The sequence below is a fragment of the Poecilia reticulata genome, linkage group LG22 (genome assembly GCF_000633615.1).
Source record: "Poecilia reticulata strain Guanapo linkage group LG22, Guppy_female_1.0+MT, whole genome shotgun sequence".
NCBI lineage: Eukaryota > Metazoa > Chordata > Actinopteri > Cyprinodontiformes > Poeciliidae > Poecilia > Poecilia reticulata.
In genome coordinates, this window is record NC_024352.1 from 22216261 (window position 1) to 22233461 (window position 17201).

A 17201-nucleotide genomic window follows, 5' to 3' on the forward strand; every position below is an offset into this window, starting at 1 on the left:
AGCTGCAGCAGTTGTTGATTTCAGATGCTGAAAGTAAAGTGGCATGATGAGCTCCTGAGGGCTCATGAAAGCTTTTTAAAAGGTTACATCCCCGACCGAGACTCGATCAGATCTGAAATAAAGAAAACAAATCTTTCCAAACGAGTATTAGAACCGCAGCACCCATTTTAAAAGGTTTTGGTCAATAAGTGGGAAGAAATTTAATGCGTCCTTGTTTCTCTTAAAAGTCAAGTAGATTTTATTTGTATGTAGCCTCACAAAACAAGACGCTCTGTTCTTTCATAAATATAAAAATGCCTGTGCTATATATCGTATGTCGACATTTAATTAGATGCCAGAAAAGGTTGTGCTTCTCTTTCACAGTTCAATCACAGCTCTTTCACTCAGTTCGATTTGCAAAATTTGTTACATTTTCAGCTGCTGCAGTTCACTTTCACACTGCACTGAGTCAAAAAAATAAATCTTTGAAAAACCTGTTCCCCTCCTCGCCAGTGGGGGCGATGCACCAAAAACCACTAAACAAATCGACACAAAAAACCTCTGAAGAAGATACTGAGCTCGACTTCTTCTTGAAATCTAAACAAAAATGGAGAGGCGTCAGATTTTAACGGTTGTAGGAATTTTATTCTGTTTTTAGTAAAAGACAACGAGCCATTTCTCCTGCTAGCGACAGATTCCCGTATTTGTTTGGGTTGCATTTACCCAGAATGCCCTGCACTGTAGTCCACTTCCTGCTTTTGGAGCAGTCTCCAAACCACCAGAGTTCACTTCAACTGAACCGAGATCGAGGTTTGTAAGCGGACCAGATTTCGCTGTTTTGGTTCACTTAGAGTTCAATTACACGTTCACAACTCAAACGAACCGGACTTTCTAGACAAGCTTTCAGAAACAAATAGCACAGATATTTATAAAATTAAATATTCAGCAAGAGGTTGCTGAAGAAAGTTTGGTGGTTCATAATCTTAATGAAAACACCCGCCTTCCTCCTCTGATTTATTTGTGTCTACTAATTAAAGGGGCAGCGAAATGTAAAATCGACATTTTGAGCTTTTCATCATATTTAATGTTATTCCCTCATCAAAAACACACTTGAAATGTTGCTGTGATTCTTTCATGCATGTTTAAGAAGTTGTGCAAGACACCTAGGTGGACCTAGCCCCGCCTTCGAGTACAAAGCTCCTCCTTTTAGCCGCAACTCAGAAATTTTGAGACTAATCTCAGAATTTTTTGAATAAAAAACAAGGTAATTTCTGAGTTTCAAAAGTCGAAAATGTTCGACCCAGTGCCACCTTTGAGGCATCGCTCCTCCTCGGAGCTGCAGTTTCCAAACTTCCGCCTCACAGACCAGCCGTCCCCAGCAAATCTCCCACTCTGCTCCTTCAGACTAGCCAGCAGAAATTAGTAAACACCTGGTGGAACTGTGCATCAGCTGAGCTCATTACAGGAGCTACTTCTCAGTGCAACACTGGTAAAAACATTGCTAAGGTTAATAGAGGAACCATGTTATGATGACTTCCTGAAGGCGGAGGAGTTTCAGAAAGCAAGAGTTTATAAAGAGATACAAGTCCAATTTCAAGGCATTAAAAAATGTCTTTTAAGCCGTATTTGATATATACAGCACTCTTTGACAACTGAAGTTATCATAGTTCCATGATTGTGCTATAAAATGACTGGAAAATACATAACACTGCCTCTTTAAAACTTCTATAACAAAACATCAAACCAAGCTTCCAAGAGCAATGACGTCTTCATTAATTTTCTTAAAAATAAAAGCATACATGTTACGAGAAAAGACTTTAACTGCTTTCCTCTCACCTGCAAATATCTCACCGAGGCAATCCATGTACATGTTTATATGTGAATGTCTGTCAGGATGTGATTTCCTCAGATAAAGCTGCTCCTGTCTGCTGAGAATCTGCTGTGAGTCTGTTCTGTACACAGACAGCGACGGTGTAGCCGGCGTACAATGACTGGGTGTTACAGCTCTGAGCCAACATCCTCCGTCTGTCACCCGGCTCCAGCCAGTCAGAGAAGTTCCTCCAGAAAAACAAGCAAAAAAAGCTTCCTAATAACACCGTCACATACTTTCTATCCAGAGATTCACATCACTGAGGTGTCAATCTTTATTTAGCAACACATCCATCACAGTGTGGAGACTTGAACATTGTTCAGTCTGTGGGAGAGAGGATTACTGCCCACTAACAATCTCCAGTGGGGTCTTCACACCTGTCAGCCATCATCTCTAATCACATCATCTCTGTCCGTCTTCCTTAGCTTCCCTCCAACTTTTCCCCCTGTCTGTCCTGGTTTCATTACTGGACCAATAAGTGGCGGGGTCACAAAACTGAGACCGCGCTCCCTGCTCACCTTAATGGATCTGGGCATGCTGGTCCCCATTACCTCCCCCTGGAAAACGATGAGATTCAGGCAGGCAGCCGCAAGCTTGACTGCATGTCCATCACCGCAGCCACAGGGGGCAACAGGAAGGGCGAATACAAAACCAAACCTGCTTGTCTCTGTAAAGGTCACACTGCAAAAACACAAATATTACCAAACATTTTGGTCTAGTTTCTAGTGTAAATATTTTGAAATAAGGCGAAACTAAATTAGAAGTAACTTTTTAGCCAAAAAAAGAGCTTGTTTACAGTCAATAAATCCTTAATATTGATGAAAAACTATAGTTATAAGTAAAATAATCTGCCACTAGAACTAGTGACTAAAAACCCATGTTTAGAGTTGCTTTTGAAACTTACTCAATGAAACATTAATCAGCAATCTGATGTGTAACGACGGCAAAATGTAATGTTTCAATTGTTGACTGTGTATTTTATGACTTTTTATTTTTGTGATTCTATTATGTCTAGAGCATCTTGAACTGCCTGGTTGCTGAAATGTGCTACACAAATAAAATTTGATTTGAATTTTGACTTGATATCCTGTTGAAAAATTACTTCTAAGTTAGTTTGGTTTTATTTTAAGTGTACTAAGAAATTCACACCAAAAAGTAGACCAAAAATACTTGGTGAGATTTTGCATTTTTGCAGTGATGAAAAGCATTAGCACAGCCTCCTGCGCAACCAACAAGAATACAGCGAGTGGTTTTTGAACGGTAAGTAAGCAACAAAGCAGTTGTCTTTTCCAGCAGCCATTGTACAGCGGTAAAACCAGCTGACTAAACGTCCTGGAACTCAGCTTTGGTTGCTATGTGACAGGCTGGGCTCGGCTGGCATTGCTAGGCAACGGGGTAGTGCCCATCAATTGTGACTCGACATTCTGGAAGCTTTTGAAACAGCTAATTTTCAACAAAAAACATTAACTTATAGCCAAAAAACATCTGGGTGTTTTTTAAAAGCTTGTGTTGTTTTGATAAGCAGTTGAGACACAAATGGAAATATAAAAACATGTAAAAATGTTAAATTTACATAATACGTTTCTTTTAAGGATGAAAAGCCATCCAAACCCACTGTCCTCTTCTTAAATCATCTGCTAACTCTGATAAAACCACAAAAGTTGAGCTACATCTCATTGACTTATTATAAAAATCAGCAAGAACGGCTGAACCAGTTAAGTTTATCTTTTTTATTAATACATTAAGACATTTTTAAAAACTGCATTTTGGGTTTACTCAAGTTATCTTTCTTTGAATTGAAAGCTCATAAGTGTAGCAAAAAACAAAACAAAAACACATTAAATCGTTTTTACGATTATATGCAAAACAGTAATTTAAAAAACACATGTGAAGCTCATTCCACGAATGCGGAGACTCCAGCTGTGTTCAACGTGTTGGACCTTCTCATGAACAGATGGTTAATGTTGAACATGCCAACAATCCACCGACGAACAGGCTGGTTAATGTTCGCTTTCTTTGCTCCAGCAGAGCAGAAACGTTTCACCAAGCATCAAAAAACCTGATGGAAAGTTCAGATGGCGGGAAAAATCTGTCGGAGGTTCTAAAAATCCACAAGTATTTGCAAAAACAAAAAGATGATGAAAGTCAAAATGGCCGCAGGAAAGAGCCTGTTAAAACACTGACTTCTGTTTGTTTTCCAAAGCGCATGCTGGGTGAAATCACCACTTCTGGCATATCTGCTGGACGAACCCACCGACAGCTGGTTCCAATTCCAGAATATTCATTTGTTTGTCCAGATGGTGCATTGCCACTGCAACTTCAGCTGGTGAAAATGGTTCCTGCAGGACATCAACTTTTCCCAGTGAGTCTCATTTGTTAAAAGAAACATCTGAACTCACTTTGCTGCTGGCTTTACTATTGGAGGCACCGAACGTTACTCAACTGGCTTGAAGACATAAAAAAGACGCAACATTCTGTCATGGGTTTCTCATGATTATTGGTTTAGTAGATCATAATAATTTCACCAGTCAACTGCAATCATTTTTGAGTTAAACGGCTGGATGTCATTAGTCCTGACAGTAAACTGAAACACTTAACCAAGAGAAATGAGAAAAGTCAAACTGCTTCTCCTAAATATGAGGTGGACTTATTGGAATTATTATTCAAAATTTACGCTTCACTTGTTTTTATACTTCGATTTGGGTCTCAACTGCTTCTAAAAACAGTCCAAGATCTTAAAAAAAAACCTCACCCAGCCGTTTTTGTCAATAAGTTTGTATTTTTTGGTGTCTGGAAAATGAGCTGCTTCAAAAACCTCCCAATTGTTGAGTCACATTCAGCAGGCATTGCCTGTTACCTAGTAAACCCAGGCAGCCCAGCACCATCCCTAGCAACCCAAGCTGAGTTCCAGCACTTCTGGTCAGCTGGTTTTACCACTGTATGCGCTGTACAATGGCTGCTGGAAAAGGCAAGTGTTTTGTTGTTGACTTACCATCCAGAAACCACTTGTTGCATTCTTGTTGGTTGTGCAGAAAACTCAACTAATGCTTGTCAAACATTTACTGCTGTTTGGGTAATTGTCTGATTCTGGTTCGTTGAAGCAGATTCAGATGTAAAAACTTCATATTATTATTTATATTCCCATTCCATTAACCATAGAATTGCACAAAGTGAAATTATGAAAACAAATTAGCTTAATGGATTTTTTTTTGGTTTTGGACTAGGATGAGGTGGTTTTTTGGCCATAGATGTCTTTCACAAAACTGCAATGATCACAGTTTCATGTGATCAACAGCCAGATTTTGCTACTGGCAAAAACAACAAAGAAGATAACAGGAAGTGGTAGAAAAATTATGGATTGTTTTATTTTTTATTTTCCCCAAAACTCAGCATATGTAGCTGCTCCCAAGGATAAGCGGCTTGTCACTCCAACGCCTGAATGCTAACGTCTCCTCTGATGGCTAACAGACGGTTAGCGCTAGCATCATGGATTAATAATTAATAAAATCTCATATAACTGTTTGCATCCATTGCTGACATGTTTTTTAACGACTTACCGCGTGAACAAACGTATTCTCATGTAATTTTATTTTAATTCCTTACTTAATGGAAACACAGTAACTGCGAAATTGCTTTTTTTCAACATTACCAGAATACAAGATTTGTGTGGATTAGTAGTGGAAATGCAGCTAATGATGCGTCCCACGTATCGTCTGCGGTCAGCAGCAGGTGATCTGCTGATGTCTTTGAAGCGAATTAACTGGTCAGTTGAGGGAAACAGGTGCCTGATTACAACCCGCCGCTAAAGGCTCGTTGGATAACAGAGAAAGAAATCCTCACATGTAAGACCTGAAGGGGGATTAAAGAGCAGAAAACAAGCAGCACAGAGGGAGGGGAGAGCAAAAAAAACAAAGCAAAGCAGACTGGGCGGCTTTATGTGGCAACACAGCACCACTGAAAGAAGGAAACTCTGCATGTACAAAGGTCCGCAAGGGGTCAAAGAGGAGATAATAAGAGGCGAAACAACCCCCACGAAGGGTTAAAGCGCCATCCTCCTATCAGTCACATCCTTCCTGAAGTCAAACTCGGGTCAGACGGCTGCCCCACCTTCATCCTCTCACCCTGACAGGAATGGTGACCTCAAAAAATAAGATGTACCGCTGTTTCAGCAAAATGCATCATCAAGGAAGAGAAGATCAAACATCAAGGGTTTGTGTCTTTAAGACTAGAGATAGTTTCCTAATTATGGATGTTTATTTTACATTCATATATATAAATAATGATTTCATTCATATGTGAAGTGCTTTCATTTTTTAAAGGTGACCCATTATTCTTCCTTGAACATGGGCTATGCAGAATATGTTAGTTAAATTTTTTGCACAAAATCATTCTTAGATAATGAGATTTCAGACAGAATGATTCCTTTTAGAGTCTCCTGTCACTTTTAATCCAAATAATCTGCTGCTGGCCACGCCCCCTAACTCAACGTTTACACTCTGACGAGTAAATATATACAACTGTACATCTTTGAAAAGCAGAAGTGGGGCCTTCTGCACAACCGGAAAAATGCAGGAAGTGGTTTCTGGATTGTAAATCAACAACAACAGTTGACTTTTCCAGCAGCCATTGTACAGTGCATACAGTTGCTAGGTGACTTAACAATTGGGTTGTTTTTGAAATGGCTCATTTTCCAGTCACCAAAAAACATTAATTTATTGCCAAAAAATGGTTGCCTGGTTTTTTTTAAGAGGTCGGATTGTTATTAGAAGCAACTAAGTCTAGTTTTCCCAAATGGAAAAACAAAAACGTGCAAAATGTGAATTTTGAATAATAGGTGTCCTTCAAATTTATAAAGTGGAGATTAACACCTTTTCTATGTAAATCTATTTCTAATGTGGGTAATAAAATCAACAATAACAAAAGTATTCCACACAATAGACATAAATTACATATTTCTAACTTTTGAGTTGGGTTAAAAGAAAATAATTTTATAATAAACTGTTTTCGACCAGGTGCATCCGACAAGGTTTCTAGTCAAAGAAATTAAAGAAGGTCTCCAACAATCATTAATAGGGGAGATAAAACAGACCTGGAATGAGTATTTACAGTTTTTCAATTAAAATAAAAATCAGTGGACTTAAACAACATGGCTTCCATGAATTGTCACTGCGTAAGACTCCACTGTTGAAGAAAAACCCTGTAGTTTGTGGAAATCCCGGCAAAAAACTAAGAGATTATGATCTAGTCAGATGAGACCAACATTAAACTCCTGGTGTTGTTGCACATCTCGTGTTCAGAGGAGAAATTACACTGAAAAACATCATTCCAGAAGTAAAGTTTGATCATTTATATAACCAAATGAATGGCAACAGAAAAATGTACAAGAACGTCCTTGATAAGAATCAGAAAATTAAATGAAGCAGGATTTTTCAGCTTGATATGGATCTCAAATGCTAATTATTTAGCACTTGCTAAATAATTAAATCCAATTTAAAACATATTGAAAGGAGTCAAGATAAGAAGATCTGTCACATGTCTGATCAGGTTTAAAATGGGAAGATAAGCGTTTCAAAATGTTCTGAACTGTAATGTTGAAGCAGCCTCCACAGATAAATGATTAAAGATGAGAAACAGAGGGCAGTCCAGCCACAAAGCCAGAAATAATTGGCAAAAAAGAAGGAAAACAGACAAAGACGTGGCTTCCATTAACCCAGGAACACGTAACATATACACCATTATCCCAACACGCTGTTTAACAAAACACACGCTGTCCTGCCAAAGAGGAAGTGCAGAGGGATTAGGAGGATATGTGGAGCAGATCCTACTGAATGTCAGCGATCCCTAAAGTCAGAGCTTAGCTACGTAGATCAGGTTTCTCTCTGCCTGTGAAAACCCTTTTTTAACTATCTGCTCGCAATTATGTCCTCAGAAAACGTCACAAACTATTTAAACAAAAGAGAAGAAGAAGCTACCTGGTGAAATTTATTACATTAGTGACATTTAATAAAGTCAATACGAATCAAAATATCAAAGGAGTTACGTTTACTCAATTACATATACTTGAGTAAAAACATACTTTTTCTATGCTGTACTTTAACTTTAGTAATTTTATTATGAAGTATTTCTACTCTTACTTGAGAAAAATTTCTGAATTTTCTATCCACTGAATAAAAAACATGTTTTAACCAAAAACTCACCAGAAACACAGACCTGCAGTTTTTGTTACTTATAAGAATTATTGTCTTTTATATCCTTAAAAAATGAACATTTCCACTTAACTTTAAATTTTGGTCCATCTGATGATGTAATTTTTAAATATTAAAAGCCTCATAATTTGATCAGCTACTCAGTACTTGAGTAGACAAATACTTCTACTACCTTTTACTTTTACTTGAGTAAAAATATGCTGATGTTACTCTTACTTTAGTACAATTTTTGCGTACTCTCCCCCCACCTCTACAGATGCAGTTTTGAATCTATAACATAAAGAACCATTTTACAGGAAAAAGAGTGTCCAAGAAACAAAGGTGAAAGTGGAGAGTGAGTGTTCATACAGGGAAAAATAAAAACAGAGAACAAGTAAATAGGTTAAAAGCTTCTCTAGGGAAAAATCAAAGTGAGAAAAAAATTCCAGTTTATTCCTTTTTGTAGCTGTTCTGCTAGGCAGCAGTTGTTAGCATTGTTGCTAAGTTCCTGGGCTGGAATCCTGGCCACAGTCCAACACATGCTAGGCTAACTGCTGTCTCTAAATTGCACTCAGGAGTGAGAGTGTGTGTGAGAAAAAGTGTGTTTGTCCTGTTTGTCTCTAGCAGCTTATTAAGGGTGTATACTCTCATCGAATGACAGCTGGATACTGGCACCAGTCCACCCACCACCCAGCAGAGATGGATGGATTTTCCAGAAGCTGGAAATGTTAACAAGAATTTGAGGTGGATTCCCACCAGACCCGTTTAGTCCATTTAAATCAAACTCTAGTTCATGAATGAATCAAATCTGATTCAGCCAAAAAAAAAGAAAACTCTGGTCTGCCTACAGACCTCGGTCTCAGTTCAGTGGAAGTGAACTCTGGTGCTGTTCGAATGCATATATGAACACCAGGTGGTCTAAAAGCAGGAAGTGGACTACAGAGCAGGGCATTATGGGTAAAAACAACCAAACAAACTTACTAGTGGGAGAAATTATAGTGATTTATAAGCAACAAAAAAGAAATCCTACCTCCGCTAAAATCTGACACAAGTCAATGTTTGTACATATTTTGTGTAGAAAGAAGTTGTGCTCAGTGTCTTTGGAGGTTTTCATGTCGTTTCCTTGAGTGGTTCTTGGAGCAGCGCCCCCAAAGGAGAGGAGGGAAACAGGTTTTTCATTTAGCTTGGATTGTTTGACCAAGTGCAGTGTGAAACAGAACTGCACCAGCTGAAAATCTAACAAATGTTGCAAGTTTGGTCTCCAAAAAACCCCAAAAAAGCAGGAAGCAAACAACAATGCAGGGGATTCTGGGTATATACAACCAAAACAAACATGCGTGAGTCTAGAACTAGCAGGAAAAATGGCTCCTGGTCTTTTAGAAAAGACAAAAGAGAAATCCCACAACCACTAAAATTTGACGCCACTCCATTTTGTGAAGCAGAAAGTTACGCTCATATCTTCTTAGTCTTATTTCCTTCAGAGCTTCTTGGTGCAGCGCCCCCACAGGCGAGGAGGGGAGCAGGTTTGATACAGTGCAGTGTGAAAGCAAACTGCAGCAGCTGAAAATGCAACAAATGTTGCAATTTTGCTCTCCAATCGAAACGAACTATCGGCTATAAAAACACTCCAACTCCTCTCATTCAGTCCTTTTCCCTCCCATCAAAATAAACCTCAGTTTTCTGAGTGGCATAGCAGATCTGCAAAAATAACAATAACTCTCATTTTCACATAAATCCCCTGCCACAATCTGAATCAACAACGGCGTGACAAACAGCTGGAACCAGAAATCCTCTTCATTAGTGAGACTTTCAGGACCCAAACGGTCCACAGATGTACTGAGTCATGGCTGGCAGCAGCTCAGGCTCTGACACAAGCCTCGCTCTCAGTCTCAACCTTTCCTCACATAAAACAGGCCTTTGTCCTCAGCAACAAACAGCCAGGAAGGAACAGGAGGTCCATCCAGAGCGAAAGCGAGCGTGGATATGCTGATGTTCCATCCTGAAACACTGCCGATACAGAAAACATGATTTCCATACAGCAGAAATAGAAACAGAGAACACTGACTGCATACAGTTACTCTGGATATTCATTTAATTTGGTCTTTTCAGTGGCAATCCTCAGTGAACTCAGTATTAACCATTATTCTGCTTCACATTTAAAGGCTGTTTGTTTTGCATCATGTTAGGGCTGCAACTAACGATTATTTTAGTAATCAATTAATCGATTATTCCGATTAATTGGATTAAAAAAGTGACATATTCACCAGATTTTTCATTTAAACCTTTTTTATACAATATTAGAACTAGATTAAAAGATAGAAACAAACTAAGGGTGCACCAACTACAATCTTCAAAAAATTAAATCAGGATTTAGATATAAAATATAAATATGCTTTAAACTGATTGAACTCATAGTTTTAAATCTCTGCTTTGTCTGTTTTTGCTGCTTATTTTCTAGTTGAATCTGAATTCAACAAGAAAAAAAATTATATTCAGCAACAAAAACGGTCATGTCAGTGTAAACCAAGCCAAAAAAAAAGAATAAATAAATAAATGCAAATATCTTTCTCCCTCTCATGTCTGCACCTGTGGTCTGACGAATCAATTTTTGATGGGATTTCTAATGGGCTCTCCGCTCCGGCTGGGCGCATGCCGAGGGGGGATGCACACTTCAATCACAGAAAGCCGGGTTTTCCCCGCACTTCCCCCCCAGTAAAAGCAAATGTAGGACATCAATTAGGGAGCAGCGTAATCTGTGCAGGCTGCACAGCAGGCACCAAGAGGTGAATTATATTTGTTAACATCGCGACCAGACACGGGTTGGAAATGAGACGCAGACAAATTGATGACGGTGGAACCAAAATGCTGACACACTCAGCTAATAAATTAATCCTGAGCTGATTGTAAAAGGTTTGGTGGTTAATTTACAACACCAAGATATTTAGAGCATCAAAAATAATAACCTGAGTAAATACATGTTGCAGTCTTCAAAAGCTAATATCCAAACAGATGGTTTGTTAAATCTCTGAATGAACTGAAAGAATTGTTCTGCAACACAAAGTTTTAACTTTCCAAAAACTTTAAACTTAAGAAATTATTTGCTGTTTGACAACATGAAGCGATCTAAGAAATAAATCATCAAAATAAATGAGATAAGAGAATGAAAGCCTCTTTCTGAGTTTGCATTAAACATAAAATTGAGCACATTGAAATAATAAAAATAAATTTGGTTAATGGAAACACAGCAATTTCAAAAAAACCTCACATTTTTTTGATGAAACGATTCCGTTTCATCAAAAAAATGAAGTGGGTGGATTTTTTTGGCTGCAACAACATACATGCATTTCTTAAAACTGGAAACACCACACAGATCATACGATCAACAACCAGATGCTACTACTGGCGAAAACCGCAAAGACGACGACGGGAAGTGGTTGAAGGATGACGACTACGCGCATTTTTATGAACATACTGCATGAACAAACCTATGTTGTGTTTGCAATATCAGCAGTTTATGGCCCTTCATACGCTGCTGATCATTTTTTGGCAATAAGTTCATGGTTTTTGGTTTAACTGTTCATAATTTCTTGCCTCTCATCTCTTTAATGATGTAGCAGCTAAAAATAATGGCCTCTCCTCCAGCGGGTTGTGATGACTCGTTTGATTTATTACCAGTGGCCTCCCCCCGCAGGTAACATCCACGCTCTGCTGAGCCGCTCAAAACGGAGCGGAGCCGCTTTCCGACCCGTTTCTGCTCTGCTGAGGTATTTTTAAACATCTGTGGCAAACTGTCCAAGGTCCCGTGAAGCCTGCGTATCTCATCTCCTGACCTTGTGATGATAGGTAAACACACACACACACACACACACACGCACACACACACGCACACGCACACACACACTGATTCTCAACATGCAGACGCACAGTTAAGCAAATTCTCCAGCACAAATAAGGCGCATAACTTTCTTAGCATTCAGCGCCAAAAACTCTACTTTTATACACTGTAAAAGAAAAAAAAATTACGGTAAAACATAGTTGCCAGATTTTACTATATAAATATAGTGAGATCCGTTTTGCAGTGTATGTAAGCAGAGCTTCTGGAGCCAAGAAAATTAAAAAATGTCATAAAAGGCTAAATAAAACCTGCTAATCAAAGTATATGAAGGGAAAAAACCATGACCCAAGTACAGAACCTTGAGGAACCCCATGGAGGACTAGAAGTTAAACAATTGGATATATAAATACATACCCTATTATATCATTAATTAAAGATATCACAGAATAAATAAATGCTTAAATAATTTATTTAATAGACAATACATGCAATATATTTAATATAGGAGAAGTGTCAGCTGTGGAAAAAATTAAGAACCCACTTAAAATAATCAGTTTCTCTGATTTCACTTTTTATAGGTCTATGTTTGAGTAAAATTAACATTATTCTTTTATTCTATGAACTACTGACAACATGTCTCTGAAATTCCAAGCAAAAATGTAATATTTATTTGCATAAAATGAGAAATAGTCGAAATAAAAAGATGCAGAGCTTTCAGAGCTCAAATAATGCAAAGAAAACAAGTTCATATTCATTTAGAAACAACAATACTAATGTTTTAACTCAGGAATCAATATTTGGTGGAATAGCCAGGAGGTTTTCTGTGGGCTCTTAGTTTCTTCCAGATCTGTATATGTATATATATTTATAGACCAGGACTTGAAACAGTGCTGCTTTACATGCCTGATTGTTTTAGTAGGTCACAAGATGAGGCTGCCTGAATGTGTGTCAGTGCAGATAAAGATGAGAGAGGAGGAGTGTGCAGGAGGAATGCGTTCTTCAAGCTTTTAATGTGCACAGAAAATCTATTTTTAATTTATTTTAGACAACCAAACCAAACACGATTACAGCTTCGTGGCAGAAGACACAGAAATGCTTTGAGAAGCGCTACAGAGTATTTTTAGAAGTAATAGATTCTTCAAATGAATGTCTGATACTGGCCTCCTTTTAACTGAGAGCAATTTAATGCATTTTGACAAAAATAAAATATTTCAGCAGAAGCTGACAGCAGACCTGTTATATTAACACATTTCATGGTTCTTAAATGTTATTTTTTCCTGCAGATTTTAAGCAAAGCATCACATTAGAGATTTACACGCTTTAACCTGAGCAACAGCTGCTTCTAATATTGCAGTTACATCAGTATCTGTCAACTTGATGACTAACAAGCATTTTATGTGGAGTTACTTTCAATTTTAAAATACTTTTTACAGTCGTACCTCAGTGATTCTTGAGAATAGGGACAAAGCACAAAATTTGAATAAAATATACACAAAATATAATTTTTTCTAATATCTGACTAAACTAACCTGGGTCATATGAGCACAACAATGTATATTTTCCAGGTATTTGCTGAATATTTTTTTATTTTAAACATTGTAGTGGGTGGATGATGCCTGTAAAATCCCTTGTCCAGGAGCAGAACTCAATATATTATAATAGTTTAAAACAATTAAAGAAATACTAAAATTATATATTATGACAATTAAGTGGAAGTAGTCATATAAATAATTATAAAAGTATCAATAAATTGAATTAAAAATAATTTTTATATATTTTCCAACTCCATTGAAATTTGTCCCTAGTTTTTGTCAACACCATCAGATATGAAAATAATGTAAAAAAATCAGGCATTATTGGGGGGCACCAGAACTTCTGAGGACCCGATGACCACTTCCTTTCTCTTCCTTTGCTAAGAGGGCTAGTTGGCTCCGGTTAGCTTATGTTATTCTTTAGTTTTTTTCTTCTTTTTATTTCTAAGTTGTTTGTCACAACCATGATGTGTCAACACCATAACTGACAATTTACAAAACTTTGATGAAATTTTGTGAAATAAAAACTTAATTTTGGTAAAATGTAAAGATTTCATGGACCTGATGAGCTACAACATGGCCTCCTTCAGAATAACGTCATATAAATTGAGGTAGTTTGGCTTTTTGTCAACTCCGTCTGATGTCGACTCCATCAGAGTTTTTGTGACTCTTTCAGTGAAATTGTTGTCAAATCTCACTTAAATGTGCAATTAATTCATTTTAATGTATTTTACATAAATTGCATTACTTCACATGTTCCAAGTTTTTCATTTTACTTACTAGTTTGTCACCACATTCAGTTCTGTGTCAACTCTGTCAGATGGCCTTTTTGTTGTTTTTTTGTTTTAAATAATATTTTTGCTTCTTGAGAAGCATTTGTCTGTAAAATGAGTAAAATATCACTAATAGGGTCATTAAAAATTATTTTATATTTATCTTGTCAGATGGTGATGACAATGTTCTGGGTCAGGTCGATTAAAAATGTAATTTAAAAAAAATGTTGCAAATGGGAGCCTATACCTTAGCATCTTTACATTTCCAAAACATTGTTTGTCATATTTGCATACATAAAGTTGAGAAATAACAAAAAAAAATTATGGGAAAATTAAAACCCATTTTGTCCYTATTCTCAAGAATCACTGACCTGTAAGAAAACATTCAGCTATTATCACTGTTTCATCTGTCTAATTTGCTTTACTGGTACTTGTTTTCTGTCTTTTATAGTTGTTACTGCAAAGTGCCATTAAAATAAATAATTGATTAATTAATTAATTCAGTATATAAAAACTTTCAGAAGTGTTCAATTAAGTGTGTAAAAATTAAAGTTTTAGAATAGTAAAATGTTTTTAAAGGGCCAAAGGGACTAAATTAAATTAATTAATCATTAAATGTACCATGAAATAAATAAATGCCTAAATAATGTATTTAGTAGGCAATTTATTAAAGGTATTACTAAATAATTAGAATGCAAACTTATAATAGCTGATAATTAAATGTGCATTTCATCATTTCACGGTTACTGTTCTTGCACATTTAATAAATTGCCATATTTAATTAATGATTTAATGATGTTTTTATTTATTTAGTTTTGTCCCTTTTATCTCTCCGTAGTGGGGTTCCTCAAGGCTCTTTACTCGGGTCATTGTTTTTCTTCCCTTCGTATACTTTGATTAGCAGGTATTCTTCAGTTTTTTATGACATTTAATTTAATTCAGTTCTGTTTACTTATTTAAAGGTACTTTACAAAACAGATCAAACTAATTTACAAATATATATGGTCATGATTCCTATTTCTATGTTGATAATATTGAGTTATGTGGGTTTTTTAAACTACACGTTAGTAGTTTGACAACCAGAAGTAATTCTTCTCATTCATGTTCTTAATTATGCTTTTCTTTTTATCTCTTAATGCTAGTACTTCTTCTGCATCTTATCTTTGTGACTATTTGAGAAAAAAACATTTTAATTGAAGACGGAAACATTTATTTTCATAAATCACCCAATTTATATAACGTAAACAAGCCAGATCTTATCAGGATCTCATAAAATAGGTGCGTATCGCTGCACACATTTAATGAGCACAAGCTCCCTGTCTGTGTATCATTTCACTATAAATGGTTCACTATTTAGCGGCACTGAAGTAAAAGTGCTGAGCAAACCTTATCAGGGGGAAAGTGAGAGAAAACGGAGGGAGATAAGGCGCTGGATGTTTGGGGGCAGGGCAGCCCAAATCGCCCAGCTCAATATCTGACTGGCTGCAGATTAAAAATGAGAAAGAAAAACAGAAGAGCGCTCTGAAACACACCGAGAGTCAGATGTGAGGATAAAGGGGCAAAATGCTTGAGAAAAAGCAGCAGAATGAGGATTTAAACATGGAAGAGACGCAGCTGGATCCGGTTTGAGGCGACAAGAACGAGGTGCGCCGTCTCACCGACGGATATCGGAAATCAATGTGAGCCTTTAAACGAATCAGCAGGAGCAGATAAGTTATCCTGCTCAGGTCGATATTTATTAGACCGATCCTCTGAAACATGTGGATACAGATTAGTGGCGTTTTACATCATTTCCTAATGTTTTGAAGCAGTTTTTTTAGAGTTCACTGGTGTAAATAGGTTTAACAACATGTAAACAACAGCCATCGCCATCTACAATAACTCTTTAAAGAATTTTAATTAATATGAGCTACAACTACATTTAATTTGAATTTGGGATTAATAGAGTATTTTTGAATTTGATTGATTTAATCAGGAGAAAGGTCAAAAGCAGAAGAGGAGAAACAAATTAAGATTTAAAAAAAACACGCTCTAACAAAGAGCAGGATAATAAATCAATAACAATTTACATCAATCAATCTCAATAGATAATAGATCTGATAAAATATTCAACATATGGAACATCTACTGAACTCTGATCCTGAAATCTGGAATCAACTCACAACTCAACTCTTTGGTTGCCTAGCAACGAACGCTGGGAAGCAGTTCCAGGTTACCCCTAACTTCGGTTACCTAGCAACGAGTTCCGTTGACACAGTGGCAGTTTAAAGTTCCACCACTTTTCCTCACAACTGCTTACAAAATAAAAACAACACGACGGCGCAGAGGGAAAACTGGATGAAAGAGGAAAGGTCACAACCCCAGTTTGGCAGAATTTCATATATTTAAAGCCAAAAAACTAATCAACGATTATCAATGTCGACTGATACAAAACGCTGATATCGTGATAAGTTATTCAGTCATGTCGTCCAGCGCCACTGTAACACTAAACACTACAATTTCCCTTTCCTACACTCATCCTTGCCAGGTAATGTGAGCGGGGTTTGATCCTAATCCTTCCCCACGTGCCGTCGTCAGTCAAAGACTTCGCTAGACGCAGATCCACAGAGAAGAGGAGACGGAGGCTAGATGAAGTCCTGTCATCTTTGATGTGCCTCAAAAATACCTCCAACAAGCATCAAAGCAGCTTCAGTCTTTATTAAACTCCCACCGCACCCTTCACATTTGCTCAGTCCAGCTGCACTGTCACTAATTAATCCCTACCTTCTTCATTCATGATCTCACATCGCAGCTTTTTATCCACGATTCCTTAATCCTGATGTGTGTTTGAACATGGAGCAGAAAGATCTGGTGAAAACGAACAGAAATCATTCTTAAAGGTGACCTGTTATGCTTCCTTAAACAGGTTAGGTCTGTGGTATGTTCATTACATTTTTTGCACTAAATTATTCTTAGATAATGAGATTTTATTCTGTTTAGTTCTGATCATTTTTAGCTGTTTTAGGGCATCTTGTCACTTTAAATCCA

At 37.1% G+C, this 17201-nt stretch overlaps 1 protein-coding gene across 11 annotated transcripts in view; it reads right to left on the bottom strand.

The window, feature by feature from the left end:
- The window catches only part of eml1 (EMAP like 1), a 61127-nt gene that overhangs the window by 25862 nt on the left and 18064 nt on the right, over positions 1-17201 (bottom strand). The window contains exon 1 of one of the 11 annotated variants that reach the window (XM_017302618.1): positions 1816-1868. The exons of the other annotated variants lie outside the window; for them this stretch is intronic. Coding sequence (XP_017158107.1) covers positions 1816-1849 — 34 coding nt within the window. The 5' untranslated portion in view covers positions 1850-1868. Of the gene's footprint in view, positions 1-1815; positions 1869-17201 lie in introns of those variants that run through there. 11 annotated transcript variants of the gene reach the window in all.